Source organism: Lonchura striata, chromosome 4, assembly GCF_046129695.1.
Source record: "Lonchura striata isolate bLonStr1 chromosome 4, bLonStr1.mat, whole genome shotgun sequence".
Classification (NCBI taxonomy): Eukaryota; Metazoa; Chordata; class Aves; order Passeriformes; family Estrildidae; genus Lonchura; species Lonchura striata.
Genome location: NC_134606.1, coordinates 38,207,077 through 38,223,901, shown reverse-complemented (window position 1 = coordinate 38,223,901; position 16,825 = coordinate 38,207,077). Strand labels below are relative to the sequence as shown.

At 34.4% G+C, this 16,825-nt stretch overlaps 1 protein-coding gene across 1 annotated transcript in view; it reads right to left on the bottom strand.

Annotated features, from left to right (window-relative positions):
• Window positions 1-16,825, bottom strand: part of SPOCK3 (SPARC (osteonectin), cwcv and kazal like domains proteoglycan 3) — a 160,620-nt gene that overhangs the window by 10,357 nt on the left and 133,438 nt on the right. The window contains exons 7-8 of the mRNA XM_021555661.2: window positions 9,078-9,197; window positions 1,504-1,725 (exon numbers count right to left, since the gene is read on the bottom strand). Of these exons, the coding sequence (XP_021411336.1) occupies window positions 1,504-1,725; window positions 9,078-9,197 (342 nt within the window). The remainder of the gene's footprint in view (window positions 1-1,503; window positions 1,726-9,077; window positions 9,198-16,825) is intronic.

Genomic DNA, 16,825 nt, shown 5'->3' with positions numbered 1-16,825 from the left:
ACTGGCATTGTGCCAGTGTCAAACCATGACAGTTTATTAGCTAAGAAAATGCAAAACTACTTCAAACTGATCTGTGGAATGATTTTCTTCATGTGCTCTGGTTATGCCATAATATGAAAGTGGTGGAAAAAACTTGGACCATGGTAGGCCACATGTAATTTTCTGGACTTCCTCTGGCAACAGGAAAGAATTATACTGCCCTCCAAAGACTAAGGGCTCTTATATATTAAGCTGAAATTATTGTGCTGGGATTTTAAAAAAAATTTTATTTTATAGACAAATGACCAAAATGTTATGTTATTTAAGAGCTACATTACTTCTGGGATGGATTATTTTTAATTTGCTAGTGTTGGTAGCAATATATATATGCTTATGAAAAAATCACACAAAAGTTATTGTTCTACTATAAAACAAACAAGGTGTTTTGAAAGTTTAAATGTTAACTTTTTAACAAGAAAGTTATCAAAGAAAAGATATTTGCTATTTAGTATTTATCTACAGAAGTACAGCTTTATTTTTACTTAGATTTACAACTGGCAGATGTAGCATGATAAAAACCTTTATTTCCACAGAAATCAGAATGAAACCATAAATGTTGAATGATAATGCAAATTTATCATGAGAGTTTTAAGGGTACAAGTGAGAATTAAAAACTGATACTAAAACTTTCCAAAAGGCTGAGTTAGCTTAGCAAACTTTCCACCAAATCAGTTTTATCTCTTCTATCAGCAGTAGAAATTTGAACCCTAGTCGCTGTTTATCCTTTAGAAAAACTTCCTCATGTTAGTAAGGAAAATGCAGGGGTTATTCTGACCAACTGTAGACAATATTCAGTCAGTGAATAATAACTAGCTTGACTATATAATTTATGTGATGTCTCACCTATGTCTAAAATTGTTATATATTCCTCAGGAAAATAATGCCTATAGAATGTGTTTATTTGTCTAACCAAAATCACATCAGAACATTAACAAGAGATTCAACTAGGTAATAAACACCAACTGGTTTTAGGTCTAAATTACTGGAAATAACTTTATCCATAATGTTCATTCAGCTATTTTATTAGGCTCACTGAACATTAAGATACCCTACATTAGCAATAAAAAATTTTACTTTACAATGTAGGTAAAGTAGACTGGGAAAGAAATAATTAAGTAATTTTGTTCTTTATTTTCATCTCATTCCTTCTACATACATACTAAATTTTGGCATAAAGAACAATATAGCAGTAAAAGCATTAGTGGCAGTGTTGCACTTTATTTAGTCCTTGAATTTCTAGCAAGCCTTTCCATTCAGCTTGAGTAGTTTGGCTTTTTTGTTTGTTTGAGTTTTTTTTTTTACTTCATTTTAGGTATTCACCATATGTCACAAACCTTAACACAAATTCAGTGCACAGCATTTAAGAGCTTGTAGTTCACTGTAATCTTCTTAATATGTTAAAAAAAGATAAAGCCTAACAAAAAGGTCAGTCACATACACATACAGGCTGATCTCATCTTTTACCTTGCTGTCTTTGGAAGCAGTAGCACCACTCATTGTTAGATATCAAACTGTCTTTGTACGTGTCACAAGAATTGAAGAATGCCCTGGTGCATGGCTCATTCTTGTCAAGGTAAATGCTTCCAAGTTCTGACTGGTCCAACAACAGGTCATAGTTCGTATCAAGCCTATTAAACATCCAGCCAAGGGAGTCTTTGCAAATTGGCAAAATGCTGGTATCAAATCCTAAGAGAGAAAACAAAATTAATAAAAATTATATAGGAGGAAAGCTGGAGCAGCTGCTGATCCCAGCCACCACAAAGAATGCTGCATCATGGAAATAGCTATGGTGGTACACAGATAACATAAATAAACAGTATATGCTATTGAAATGCACATAGAAATTATATGTCAGATTCACTTCTAAAGTGACTAATCTGCTAAAAAATCAATCCTATATTCAGTCTCAAAACATATATTAATATGAGTTTTCATGTCAGATGTGATATCTATATAGCACACACATTAAGTACAATAATAAATGATAGATTATGATTTCCTGGAAAAAAATACTGATGAGGAATTTAAGTGGTATTACAAATCAGGAGAATGAAGCTTAATTGGTTTGCAAAGCTTGCAGAACTAAGAAGAGAATAAATTCCAGGTAACACGTACAAGTTCCTGCTTGCGTTTGATTTTTTTTTTTTTTTTTCTGATAACATACATTTATCTATAAAAAAGAAACATGACAATCAGTCTCAGCAATGCTTTGAAAATTGTATTTTATCTTTACATGGTGTACTTTGTATCTTGGAGGAGGCCACGTAAGAAATTATTGCTAACAGCGGCCAGCTTCCAGTATCATACTTACCTAATACAGTTTGCATCTTCAATAACTGTATGAAAAAATAGGTAAATGGAACAGGCTGAGTTACTTATTCCTGTAGCCAGACCTCAAACCCCCTATTTGTGTTTCCTGCATGCACTTTAAAGTACATGCAGAGTTGCCTATGGACATGAAAGGGAAATGCAGAAAGCAGCAGGCCTCTTGGCTGTGTCAAAGCTGTGAGCTGCAGACACAAACACACCCTTTTCCTGGTTTGTGTGCTGTGGGTCATGCCACAGCACCATGTGGCCAGGCAACTGAGTACACACCCTCATACAGAGCTACCCAACATCATTCTTCTTGAAACTTTTAAGTTAAAACTGAGCAACAAAAAAAAATTTGATTGTTAGATATGGCTATAGAAAAGTTGACATGAGAGCATACAGGAATTCCCAGTTTCTACTCCTGTTGAAAATCAAGCCTGCCTACCTTCGTTGTTGTTCTGACAACAGTAAAGAAATAGGAAAAGTGCTTCTAAACTGCTAAAACAGGTTTAATCCAGTAATTGCATTTAGAAGTCATTAGATGTCCTTTTAGATATATATCTGTACATGGAAATGCCTATTCTGTGGTAGAATGACCATTTCAGAAAGGAAAAGAAAGGTGATAGCATCAAAAATCCCTTTGCAAGTCAGACCAACACATAAAATCCCTTTCCTCAGAAATTCTAAATTAACAATGATTTTTCATCAGGGTGATCTCACTTTTTCTAGTTCCCTGATGATCTGTCGCATTAATTATGATTTTTGTTTGATAGAAAGAAGACCAAAAAAGCAATAAAATTTAAGCCATTTCCTATTAAGTTTTCACTTATTTAACACAATTTAAAAGCATACCCAAGCATTCAGCCAAAGATACTTTTCCCTTCCTCTTCAGCCCCTAATAAAACATCAGGACAAAACTTATTTTCTGTGGATTATGAAGAGCAGTGAGATACAGGACCCAACTGAATAAATAAGGATATAGAGTAAATGTCTTATGCAACCTCATCTGTAAAAGGTATCAGAATTATTCAACAGGTATTCCTGATTAGAAAAAATCTGGAAGATTCTTCTATATTAAAACATTTTTTTTCTAAGGATTAATGTTCAGTATAACATTGTTTACCTATAAGATTCTGTTTACCTATAAGATTCTGTCTCTTAACACTTTCTCTCTTTCTGGTTTAGCTAGAGATCCTCATGACCTTTGATACCAAAAGAGTCAGCATGAAACATACTGCTACCTATCCTGCCTTTTGTGTACCTGCATGACAGGAGAAATTATTCTTGTGCTCACTAATTTTTTCTGCATTTAGCACCCTGGCCAGCTCACCAAACTCTAATAGTTGGGGAAGAAATAAAGCAACTACAATATAAATTAGTAAGATGCCAACTAGAAGGGGATTTAAGAAAAAAGCCACTTTAAAAGTGTATTTAAGGGTAGACCTTGTGGGCCAAAATAATTGAAGATAATACCCCTACATGTGGAAATTCCAGCTTAAGTTTATTGAAAGAGGCATCGTTTTCCAGTGATGGGACAAAATATTTTTAAATTAGTATTTGTGGTTCATGCTGGCAAAGCTCATATTGTAAAATATTTGTATTTGAGGACACTAAAAGACAGGTTTATGTTTTTAATAAACTATGCTAAGGAAAAGCAGAAACCCTCCAAACATCTGCTTATTTTACAGAATAAGCTGAGTTGGAAGGGACCCACAAGGATCATTGAGTCCAACTCCTTAGTCAGTTTCATATTATATTCTAAAAAGAAATAAATTTATCTGAAGTACAGTGAAAGAGAATTGAACATTTCAAAGTTGTACACACCACTAAATTAAGGTTGGAACAATATTATACATTTGCATAAGATTTTTTCCCTATCTTTTTCTTGATTTCTTTAACTATCATTAGCCTGTGACTGGAGTTCATCCTCTCTTCCCATTCCTCAGTTTTTTTCTCACTTCTTCCTATATAGCTTTTAGATTTTTTTAAAAGTTATGTCCCACTAGCATCTTCTCTATTACATTTTTTTATAATTAAGGACAAAGCTTGAAATTAAAAATTTTGTATTGGAGTCAGCAATATAATTAAAAGCAGATCATTTTATTACAGATCACTGATACCAACAAGATAGCACCGGAAAAATGTTATTATATTCTAATATTTTCAATAAATCCTGTCAAAGTTCAACATAACCACAGCTGAATATTTAAATATAGAGTATGAAGTCTGATATTCATGACATACTCTTCCTAGAAGATAGGAATATATTATTTTTGTACACCACAATTAAACCCACTTCAAACAATAACGTTTTATGTAAGAAAAGCTTACATTTTTTAAAACTCTCATAACCTATCTGTTAAATAGTATCAGATACTGGAGTAAAAAAGCACTGTGGGTCATGGGGTCTAATTTTCTACTAAATAACTGTTTGATTTAATAATTTCTAAAACTGATAATGTTTTATCTTGAAAGTAATTTATGTTTCTTTTCTCAGAGTTCAACTCTGAAGTAGTTTGTATTCTCATTTACAGTCCAAGTATATTTGTTGTTGCTTTTACTACTTTTTTTCTTCTTCCTCTTGTTTAGCATATACAATTTTAGTGTTGTAAATAGAGAAAAATCAGTTCTTCTTAGCTTTCATTGGTCTTGTTTCATCAGGCCAAAGTCTTTCACAACCACCAGTCACTGCAATATAGAAATGTCTGAAATATAGGTAAAATATTAGTTTTGCTAAAATAAATAAAATAAATAAAAATGCCTCAAGTATTTCAGAGGTAAATCAGGCAGGTGTTGCTAGAGGTAGAAGCAGCTTTGTTTGATATAAAATGGAGCACTCCACCTCTTCCAGAACTGCTACATCACAAAAAGATCATCAGGTCTATATACACATTACCAACTCTTTTAGAGATTATTATGGTAAAATTCTTTGTTCATTTTAGAACTTTTACTGAACTGTCCAAACCTAAAATTACCAGAAGTATTTTCTCTCAGCTACTTGCTTTCTCTATTATAATATTGATAAAGTAATACATCTTGAAGGTGATATACTTGGGTAAAAGGGAGAAAAGCCTTGAAGTCCATATCTAGAGTTTGGTATGTGCTAACATGGTTTGACACACGAAGGTGTCAGCTGATACACAACTAAGAATCAAAAAAATCCCAGTGACCTAGACCTAGAAAATTATTGCCCAAATCACATACTACATACATTATCACTTGGAACAGCAACTAGAATGCTGGTTTTATACATTTTTCAACGTTGTAACACAAAGCAATAAGCAGAAACTAAGGAATAATTAGTATAATTGAATGATAGTAATTTATTCTTGATGATTAAGTATCAGGACATTATGCCGAGGAGTGCAAAAACTGCTGCTCAGATGACTAAATTATGAAATATGGTTTTCTCTTTCATTTTAACCACTTACCCAAAATCTATTACCATACACCCTAATGAAGTGAACCTTTAAGCAGCTATTTCTGAACACTATCTAAAAAATATGAAGTACCAGCTCATGCTCTTTTCCTGGTTTAAACAATTCCAAGCGAAAAATTATTAAGAAATATAACCATCTTACCTGGCTTACATACTGGGCATTCAAAACATTTGCTCACAAGGAACTAACAGATATGTGCCTCTTTCTGGTTATTTCTCTGGGGAGAATTTAAACTCTTATCTGCTTTCCAGGGCAAAACTATAATTTGCCTGCTTATTAAGCACATAAGTAATGTGTACAGTGAGGAAGACAGCTTTTGAAGCCATGTGGAAATCAGAACAGCATACACTCACAGGGCTCACATATTGCATTATACAGAAATTGTTTCTCTAATATGCCAAGAAATGCACAATTTTTTCCAATACTAGTGTGCTGTCTGAAGCAATAAAAGTCATTGGCAAATCACACGTGAATAAACACGCATGCACTCTTTGCCAGACTCCTGGCTGGCATCTAGACCATGAGTTTTACCTGTTCAGTGTGCAAGCTGCATAGCAAGGTTTTCTTCTGTAATGGATTTCTGTACTATTGTGGTTGATAGAAAACCTTCAGTGAACAGCATCTCACAGCTGAGACCTACTGTGCACAAGCTGGGAAAAGGTTTCCTTTCCTAATGCAATCAGGACAGAGCAGAGCGGGAAAGACTAAAATAAAGCAGTGAAGACTGAAATAAAGAGGACTAAGCAGAAGTGAATGCTTTTGCACTTGATCACAAAGGTTGTGATCTTGGTGAGCCTCATCCGGCTCCACAAGAGCCAGGAGACAGATTCAGGGCATAACACTCTGTCCCCTGTCTCAGGCTGTAATACATTCCTGCTCACTGTGGTTACACAGACACCAGCAGAGCCCAGGTTAGGGCAGGATACAGAATCCCAGAATGTCCTGAGTTGGAAGGGACTCATAAGAATCACCAAAAGCCAGCTCCTGGCCCTGGGGAACATGGGGAAGGTACCAAAGGTATTTTGATAAACTTAGGCACATTGACTCTCATGTCACAACAAAAAATACAAAAGAAAGAAATAAAGTACAACTGCAGCGTTCCTGTGAAAGTTTGCATTCTGAAGTCTCTTCCTGGAAGTGTTTTAAAGAATTTTATATGAAAATGTGGGTAGGGAGAAGCAACATGAGTCCTATTCCTAGAAACTATCAGTTTCCTAACAGATTGATCAGAAGAAATTTGTTATTTGGGACACCACACTTACCATTTTATTAACAGGAGTAACTGTTGGAGGAAAGCAGATAACTGAAAATAAAACAAAATAATAAAGACCCATGTGTATAAGGATAATTCTGTACAAAAGATTGAGTCAAAACCAATTTTCAGTCAGCAATACTGATGTGGTTGGTTCATTTAGAGACTTAAGTTTAAGTAGGGATGGATTCATTAAAATTCCTGTTCAGAATTAATTCTAGGCTGGATTTTTTCCAGACTCTTGCACTGAAGATGCCTTTGCATGAGCTAACCTGACACATGGAGGAATTCCATGGAAGAACCTTTCCTTTTTAGCAAGCTAGAACTATGGTTCAAGTTGTTGGCCTATTCAACTTTGCAGCTCAGCTTCATGGAACATTTTCTGATATAATCTCAGGAATTTGACAAATTCTCAAGCCATCAGTGCTTTGAAGATATCAAAAATACTGTTTAAAACTACAAGTCTTTCCAGCTCTAGGAGTTCTTTCCTTATTCTAGGAGTAAGGGAAATTGTATTGTTCTCATGAGTTCTGTCTGCACTTCAGGGTTTTCAAATATGCCTCAGCAGTGAAGATCAGGGAAATATAATTTATCACTGCATAACATCAGCTTGTCTCTTCATCAATAAGGAATTTAGGATAGTCAGAATGAAATTAAAATCTTGAAGCTAAAATCGTAAGTTGCTTATTTTATTTACTTTTCTTTACAAAATTAGTCTTTCCCTCCCCAAATTTTCTATAGGGATTTGTTAGTTTTAGTGTAATAATGTCTTCCTATGCTAGTTCCAGAAAAGACACTTATAAGTAATTTTCTTTCAGACTCCCTGATTTTTTAGGTTCTTTTCAAAATTCTTAGTGTATTAGACTTCAAATCATGCTATTATTTCCAAGTCATAAGAAGATTCTCTATTTATTACTGTTGGCCTCTGGTCTTTCATCTTCTAACAGGACAAGGTGCACAATTCTTCTTCAGAAATAGACTGACTGTTAGCAAATGGTAAATTGGAAATATACAGGTATAAATATAATTTTTTTTCATTATCAGTAAAAACTGGCACTACTGCATTACCACCATATCTTATAAACAATTTTTCTCAATGTTAAGAAAAGTATTCTCAGATAAGACAGAACTATCTTTACTTCATTCAGTTTTACAGAATTATTCACATTTTCTTAGCATGAAAAAAAAATCATACAATGAAATGGCATTTCCAACTAAGTGAAATTAATGGATTTCTTAAAAAAAAAATTAAAAAAAAGTAATGCTACAAATTGAAACAAACAAAAGCTAAAAAAAATCTCAAATATTTAGAAAGCTAAAAATAAAGTAAGTAAGGTAAGAAGCCAGTGGTGGCCAAGTTCTGTGAAACATATTCTGGAAGAATTCATAGTTTGCCCTTCTTATTAACAAAAGCTAGAGTTTTATGGCTTACAAAATCCAATTTGACTCCTCTCACAGCTGGACTTTACTTTTGGAACTATTAATGGACACTTCAACTGCTCTTCTTAAAAAACCATTTGATTATTACATTTTAAAAAGTAACTACTTTCCACAACAACAAAAAAAGTCTATTTAAATATTGGAAGGAGTTAAAAATTATGCCCCTACTGTTTCCACTTCATTAGTATTCCTGAGTCTTTTCCAATTTCAAGTATAACCTTAAAAATTCCTTTTTAAGTAAAAGCTTATTTTCCACCTGTTTTTCAGGACCAGTACATAAAGTAACATCAACTAGCAAAGATGGGTCACACATAATTTAAGCTCTTTATTTTTTTTTTTTTTTAATTTGATAGCATTCACAAATTAAAGCATTGTGAATGATAGTTGTCCTGCCAAATGATATTGGAAGTCTGAAGTGAACATTTTTAGTACTAAGCCATAAATAAGAAACCAATTCTGGAAAAGCCCAAAGTTATAGTTTTGTACACATGCCTATTTAAAGCACACAAGAATAAGGCAGGTCCTAGCATTTGAAAAACAAAAGAACAGAAAAGGATCGAAGAAAATATCAAATAAGACAAGCAGAAATCACTTACTGCTTCTTTCAGGCCTTTGAACAATTCTAGTCTTCTTATTCTGAATTCCACTTTCATGAAGTGCCTTAAACCAGTCTCTCAATCTGTTTGCAACTTCCCTGAATTCCAGGTCACTGCACACTGAAAAGCAAAATGCAGAGTTGTTTAATGTTTTTCCTCAGGGTGCTAAATAGAACTTTTCAAATTATGCTAAAAAAAAATTCCCCAACCCCCACAAAACCCAAACCCCACATAGTAATAGAAACAGATATGTTCCACAGATTTTTAAATTTATTTAATTCAGCTGCATTGCTTAGGTATGCCTTCAGAACCCAATGGAGGTCCTGAGAAATAAATATCTGCAGTATAAAGGAATTATAAAATTACAGATGCCAAGGAGTAGAAAACTTCTTTTGCAAACTAATACACAGTTGTAGCACAGTTATTTTCACACCTTACAGCAGATGAGGCTGAGACTCCCATGACAGCCTTTTATCTTTTCATTTCCATGTTCATTAAGGCAATACTAATCCAAGCCCTACCAGAAAAGGTCAGAGGTGAAATTCAGGCAGATAATCACAAACACCCAACCTGCTTTCCTATGTTGAGGCATGAAAAGAGGAAATAGCATTGGCAGCAAAAGTGTTTCAACAATGTGCTGGAAGTTTGGAATACTTGGAATGGAGTTTCACAAGCCAAACCTGTAAGCACATAATGACAAACAGGCAACTGTACAGCCACTTGGGGATGGAAAGGATGTGTTCTTTGACCAGAAATAGCAAAGACAGAAAAAGCACACCAGACCAAAGAGAGCATCTGTAGTGCCAAGAGCAGCAGATTAGTAGAAGACTGGCTGAAGTGCTGTAAAGTACTGGCAGTTTGTACAGAAGCCAATAGAAGTATGTATCAGAGAGAGATGTGCAGTCAAGAGGATTATTCACTGAGAAGACAAAGAAAGGGCATGCTTGAAGCAAGCAGTTATCCCTCCCAGAACTCCATCTTCCCATTTCTTTGGGAAAAGCTAAGAGAAAACAAAAGAAATAGCAGTATCTGGAAGACAACAAGAGCAGAAAAGACACCAAATGTATCCCTGCTCAGGTAACAAAATATCTTCTACTGCCATTCTCAATAGCTACCATTTCCAAACTGGGATCATTTTCCAGGTCTACCAGTAACTGAATAAGCTACAATCTAAAAGCTCATACCTAAGCTTGCAGAGCTTCACAGTGACACTCTTGAAAACAAATCTCCAGTTTGCTTACTTTTCCTTTATTGTGTAGCAATCCAGCACATTTAGTGACATAGCTTTTTTAGCACTTCGTTAAATTAAACAACACTGTGAAATGCCTATTTGTATTTTGGAATAGGATAGAAACATGTCATTATGTCAACAACTATCAATGCCTGTACAACTGCAAGCATCTAAGCATGGGATTAATTATTCTTTACTGAAGTCCCTCTTGATACTTTGATTCTATCCATGAAAGACTAAAGTAGAATTCATCCATACATACATTTCCATATGTTATGGACTGACATTTTTATAAATGTTCTATTTGTGCTTCTCTATTGTGTAATAGAACTATTTATTTTCTGATAACTTACAGGGAATTGGGGAAAAATAATGATAAATAGCCATGTGTACTAAAAAATGTATACAACAGCAAGATGAAAATGGTCTCCTGATCCAAGACTACATATCTTAATTCAAACATGTGGGATTTCTGTTTGCTATAATGACACCTTCCTGTACCAACTCTTGCAATCAGTTGACAGGTCAGCACAAAGAATCAGCAGTTAACTTGGGACACTCTGCTCCTCTTTAATGTCTCCTTCCATTACAGCTGTATATATTGGGTTTGTATGGCCAGGTTTTGGTAGCAGGAGGCTACAGGGGTGGCTTCTGTGAGAAGCTGCCAGAAGCTTCCTCCATGTCCAGCAGAGCTGATGTCCAGCACAGACCTACTGCTGGCCAAGCCCGAGTCTATCAGGAATGAGAGAACATATCTATGTTCAACTTTCTGGTGATTGACCTGAAAATCCATTCACCAGAATGCTACTTGCCTTTGAAACATGATGAAAAATTATATTAATTAGTTGATATATACTAAAAACTGTTTAAAAACTTTTCATCCTGGTGATGAGCTTGTAGTGAAATTATTGTGCAAATTTGTCTGTACTGATTTAATATAGGTCAAGATGAGGTAATTCAGATCTATTCAGACTATTATTTAACCTGAAAGACTGGGATATGAATCTTTAATGGTGAAAGACAGACAGCAAAGGTTGTAGAAGGTTAGACAGTAATAAAAAAAATGCATATTAAATCACATGAATCCACTCAGGAACCTGCCAAGAAATACTTCTGTTTTTGTATGATGCCAGTGCAAAGCAATCCCGCTATTGAAATCAATTTTAGCAGCCATTAAGAGAATTAGTACAAGGTAATGCAAAGTCACTAGCTCAATAGTTACTGGAGTTTACTGTCATTTCAAGCAATGAGACTGTCTGCTAAAATTAACAGCTATGGCTATGCAAAAGAAAATGAAGGTATTATAAAACTTATAGGTACTTAACCCAGATATAACTCTATAATAAATATTATTAAATGTTAGGTAGAACCAACTAGTCAATCTGTTTTCACATACAGTAAATGTTATGATTTATGTTGGCATTTGAATATACTTTACAGACTGGAAGTAAAATATTTGAAAATGCTGTATCAGCCTGAGTTCTTTAAGTGCCTTTCAACTCAAGCTAATTAATGAAGTAAAAATAGTGTTACTGAAAGCTGTAAAGACATGCAGAACATGTTTTAGCACTAGCACAATGTACTGAAATCCCCAACAAATTTAAACCAGTCTTAGCTCCCTGATATAAGAGAAAGTAAGTTATTTAATAGTGCTTCTTTTTTTATGTAAACACAGAAACAGAAAAAAAATGGCTTAGTAAGTATTGAATGGACATAATGAGCATACTGCAATACTATTATATCAAAGAGTAGCTTTTGCTAAGTGAAGGGATCAAAAAAATTATTTAAGAAAAAAAAAATGAGAACCACACTGCAAATTATGCAGATGATCTTCCTCAGCACACACAGTCTCATTCAATCGGGCAGAACTATACTCATAAATTCATGTATACGATAAAATAATCAGGAAGTAAATATAAAGAGAGCATATAGAAAACTTGGAAAACATCAACCATGTTTTAGAGTCAACTAGTAATTACTCCATGTGAGATGGGCAACTGATCAGTCAGTGTGTGCTAAAGCAAGACTTCTTCCTATTCAAACTTTTCAACATATTAGAAACACTGCATAATTCTTACAAAAGCAGTGCAAAGAACAATATGATATTGTCCAATAATAGTTGTTAAAAGGGACCTCCAGAAGTAGCTCAGTCTTACTCTCTGCTAAAAGTAGGTCTAATTACATCAGGCTGCTCAGGGCAGTGTCAAGTCATTCATGTCCTGTGACCATCAGGCAACTCATGTGAGGGTTCCTCAGTGCTTGAGAGACAACCCCTCTTTGAAAGGAATTACTAGCAACTGTTTTGTAGCTCTATAATGTTCTCCCTGAAAAGTACAAGAGTATTTCCTCATGCTGTAACTTGAAGATTGCATCCATCTGTCCAGGATTGCCAGACACCCAGAAACCTGGTTAGAGCAGCAATTCTGAATCAGCTGCAAGCAGGATTATTAGGAGCTGTCCACAGCTGATGCTCATGTAGCCCAATGCCCTTTGACAGCATTACCTACCAGTCATATGGCTGCACAGAAAATGTTGAGCATCTGTTCCAGCACAGGCATTTAATGTTCTTCTGAAAATACAGTAACCCTGAAACTGCCATCAGAACTCAGTGCTGCCTTTAAAGACATCATCTACTATAGTAAACTGGAACATTATAGCACACGTAACCACTCAGTGCCAGTACTCTGCAAGGCTGCCATTCTGCAGAGCCTTGTGAATTTAGCCCTGAGGAACTGATTACTTGGACTGAAAATTCCTGGCTCCAGAATAAGGGCTAGTACCCATGTGGCTAATTCTTAATGTCTATGAATTGTATGCAAGTGACTTACAATTCCTGTAATATAGAGCAGCACTTCTAGCTCTGCATCATCTGTCACAAATAGGAAGAGTAACATATGGCAAAAAGAAATGTGCTAGAAAAACCCCATAAATTTGGCAGAAGGACAAAAATCCCTCCAAACCTGTAACTAAAGGATGGGACAGTCGTTTCAGTCATCTTTTAACCATCCTGAATGTACAGTTAGAACTGGTGTTTTTTGGTTTTTTTTTAAAAAAGGCTCTAAACTGAAAAAATTAATGCATATATTTATATTCCTATAAGATGACATTTATCAGCCATCTGTTATCTCTAGGGCCAGTGATTTTAAGAAGATAATACCTTGAAATTAAAAAATAAAAACATTCTGATCTCCTTACTATTTAACTCAACATAATGAATTTGCTACTTTGGTTAGTCTATGTTATGAGATAATTAATACAAATGCTGCAGATACCATATCAGGGAACTGCAGCTGCTTATTTTTACTACCTCAAATTAATGTTCCATACAGACATTCTGCACATGATTAATGCTTCATAAAATGCAAAATTATTTCAATAAATTACATTTTCATAAAATAAATCTGGTATTTTTGTGTCCTCACAGTTTTTAAAGACTTCACATTTCAATATAATAATAATTTCTGAGTGCAGGAAAAATAATAGTAGCCACAACACACACAATTTATGTGCCAAGTTACTGTCTACATCTTAAAATATGTGGACTTACAAAGACATTGCAATTAAGTAAGACAATACTGATACTTTAGTCTCTCAGTAGTCTTTCACAGACCTATTGTGGAATTTGCCAATTTATTTTCTGGAGGACAGTTAATATGTATTACTTCCTTTGCTAACTGCTGCTAACCTTTAGCGCTGGCTATCATTTCTCATCGTGTTCTGTTATTCCAAACTATTAATTTCTGAGGATGAAAATGATGTTATTAATCTGCAAATTACAGAGTTATGAACACAGACAGCAAAAGAAGATAGCAAAGAGATGTTCCACGGTCATATGCTATATTTCAAGATAATTTAAAAATATTTCTGTATATTCAATTGAAACTGCTATTTCATGTAATAAAAGATATGGGAAGTATGAAATAGGGACAGACCAAAAATTGTGTTAGTGGTGAAAGCTTTTAAGGAAACCATAACCCAGAAGTATGGTAGTTTTCAAAATTCAGTTTTAAGGATTCCTGAAAGCACTACACAGCTCTGGGACATAGTCTGGACATTTTCTTCCTTTCAAGACTATGACTGACAGAGACCTGCAAAGACTTCTTGCATTTGACATACAATCCCTTGAAACATAGTAGACAAAGGTAAAAAGATCACTGAATCATGCTCTTTATAAAGAAAACTTTAATATATATATATATATATATATATATTATTTTACCATTTCAAATTAGGTATTTTCTGAAATCAGAAACGTTCTGTCCTGATAAAAGACTTTAAAAGTATTACATCTGGTAAACATGCACAGAACCTAAAAGGGGCTGATAGACCTTTCTTTCTGTTGTCAGAGAAAATTATTGCTCCTTGTTATGACTATCTACTGGTTTGCATCTTTTGTCTGTCATGGAAGGGCAGGAGAATTGAACAGTGGGCTGAAGAATCACCTTTTGACAGAAATTAACTACAATCTGCTCTGCAAGTGTCTGGCATAAAGGAATCTTACATCATATTGGATCCCACTGAAGTCTAACAGATCTGAGGCTGCATTGCAGAAATTATTTTTTTTCTTATTTTGATTGTGATCTGATGCTTTAAACCACTTTGCATTTACTCTAACCACTTGCTTGTGTGTTTTTCTTGAATGTTTAATCTAACATTGCTGTCAATCACATAAAATTGTTAATTAAAGAGCACAGCTGCCTGTAGACCTTTCAGAGAGGACCAAGAGGGAAGAATTACTTCAATTTTAGTCAATTATTTGTATCATCCCTAAAGAAAGGCCAACAGAGGTAGACAAACTTTTTCTCTACTATTGAGGAAACCTATGACAGCTAATCCATTATATAGTAATGTAACAGCAGGACTCAATTCCCCTGGCCCAGAATTGACAGGCAGTGAGAGGCAAACTCTACTACACTACCACCACCTCAGTGAAATCAGAATGCTGGTTAAGTAAATGTAATCTGCAGCTGTGTCTCCACACAAATTCAATATACAAGAGTGTTAGGAGAAATGCAGAAACTAATGAGTTTTAAAAAAACATGGTTAGGGCACAAATACCCAAAATGTTTACAAATGCATATATGAAATATGTTAGCAAAGTGCAATTATGTTTTGCTAGTCTATGCATTCAGCACTAAATGGATTGTTCATTAATGTCTGATGTAGATCAGGGAATTGTTATGAGCTGTATAAGAATATTCATAGAGATAGGAATTTATTTAGCCTTGGTAATTTCCAATGTGGTTATTCCTGTATGTATTTTAAATCCAAAAATCTTGCATTATCAACAACATCATATGTGTTACAGAGAACCTTTAACACACAGAGTGTGACATAAACCAACATCAGATCCAAACCAGACACCTTGGGGGGTCAGTCTTGGTATCGTGATAGGTTTCAGAAAATTTTTTTCCTGCCACACTTTCCTGCATGTAGTGCTGCCCATGTTGACTTTGCAAGTATGGAAGTTTTCAAAAGGAGTTGCTTACAGAAAGCCCAAATCAGCACCATGTGTATGCATAACAGAACTAAGTCCTCTTAAAATCCTTATCCTATTGAAATCCATAGTAAAATTACTGCTGACTTCAGTACAACCAGAATTTCACCCTCAATTTGCTGCTGTCTAGACCAACTACTTGGTTCTTTGAAGAGGAAAAGACTGCTAACACTGATCAACACAGTGATAATTGTTTAAACAATTCTGTTGACATTTTTCACTATGAAAAATTACATTTAATAAATTTTGCAATCTATTAAAAGAAAAAAAAATATAACCTTTTTGTTTAAAGAAATATGACATCATATTTTGAAACAAATCTACACAAGAAAACGTTTTGCATTTTAGACAAAATCTATATAATTAGAATGTACACTGTTGTTCCACATGGTGATTAAGAACCTTTCAAGGCAAAAAGAGTATGGGCAATTAGACATGCCAGGTAGTAATCTATTCAGTTATAATTTCACTTGTTAATCATAAGCCATGAAAGGCATTTATACTAACTAGTTGCACTGATTATGAGCACTGTTGCCTACAGTTGAAAAGAACTGCCAAGGATCATCAACTGTGAGCCTCTTCACCACTGCATCTGAGACTTCCAAGCTACTGTCCTAATAATGGCATCACTGTTTTGCACTGTTTACAAAATCTGTAGAAGTTCTTAAACTATCAGTGACATCAGCAAGAGTCTGAAAATAATGCAGCAGTATCTGAGACTTAAAAGTGAAAAAACAAAATCAGTGTTACAATTGTTTTAAGAAATAATGAAAGACTTACTGATAATGTTTTTGAAGATATCCTAGTTAAAACAGTAAGAAACATTTATAGTGTAAAATTATGTCTATTTCTCACATAGATTCTTCTGTTCTCTGTCAAAAGACTTAAGACCATTTTCTAGCTGTTATTCCTTTTGCTACTGAAATTCAATTTAATGCATGTATCTCTTCTGCCTTTTTTGGGCCGTGCTCTTAGAAGTATTTTATATTTCTTTAAACACATCAATAACTACAGAGAAAC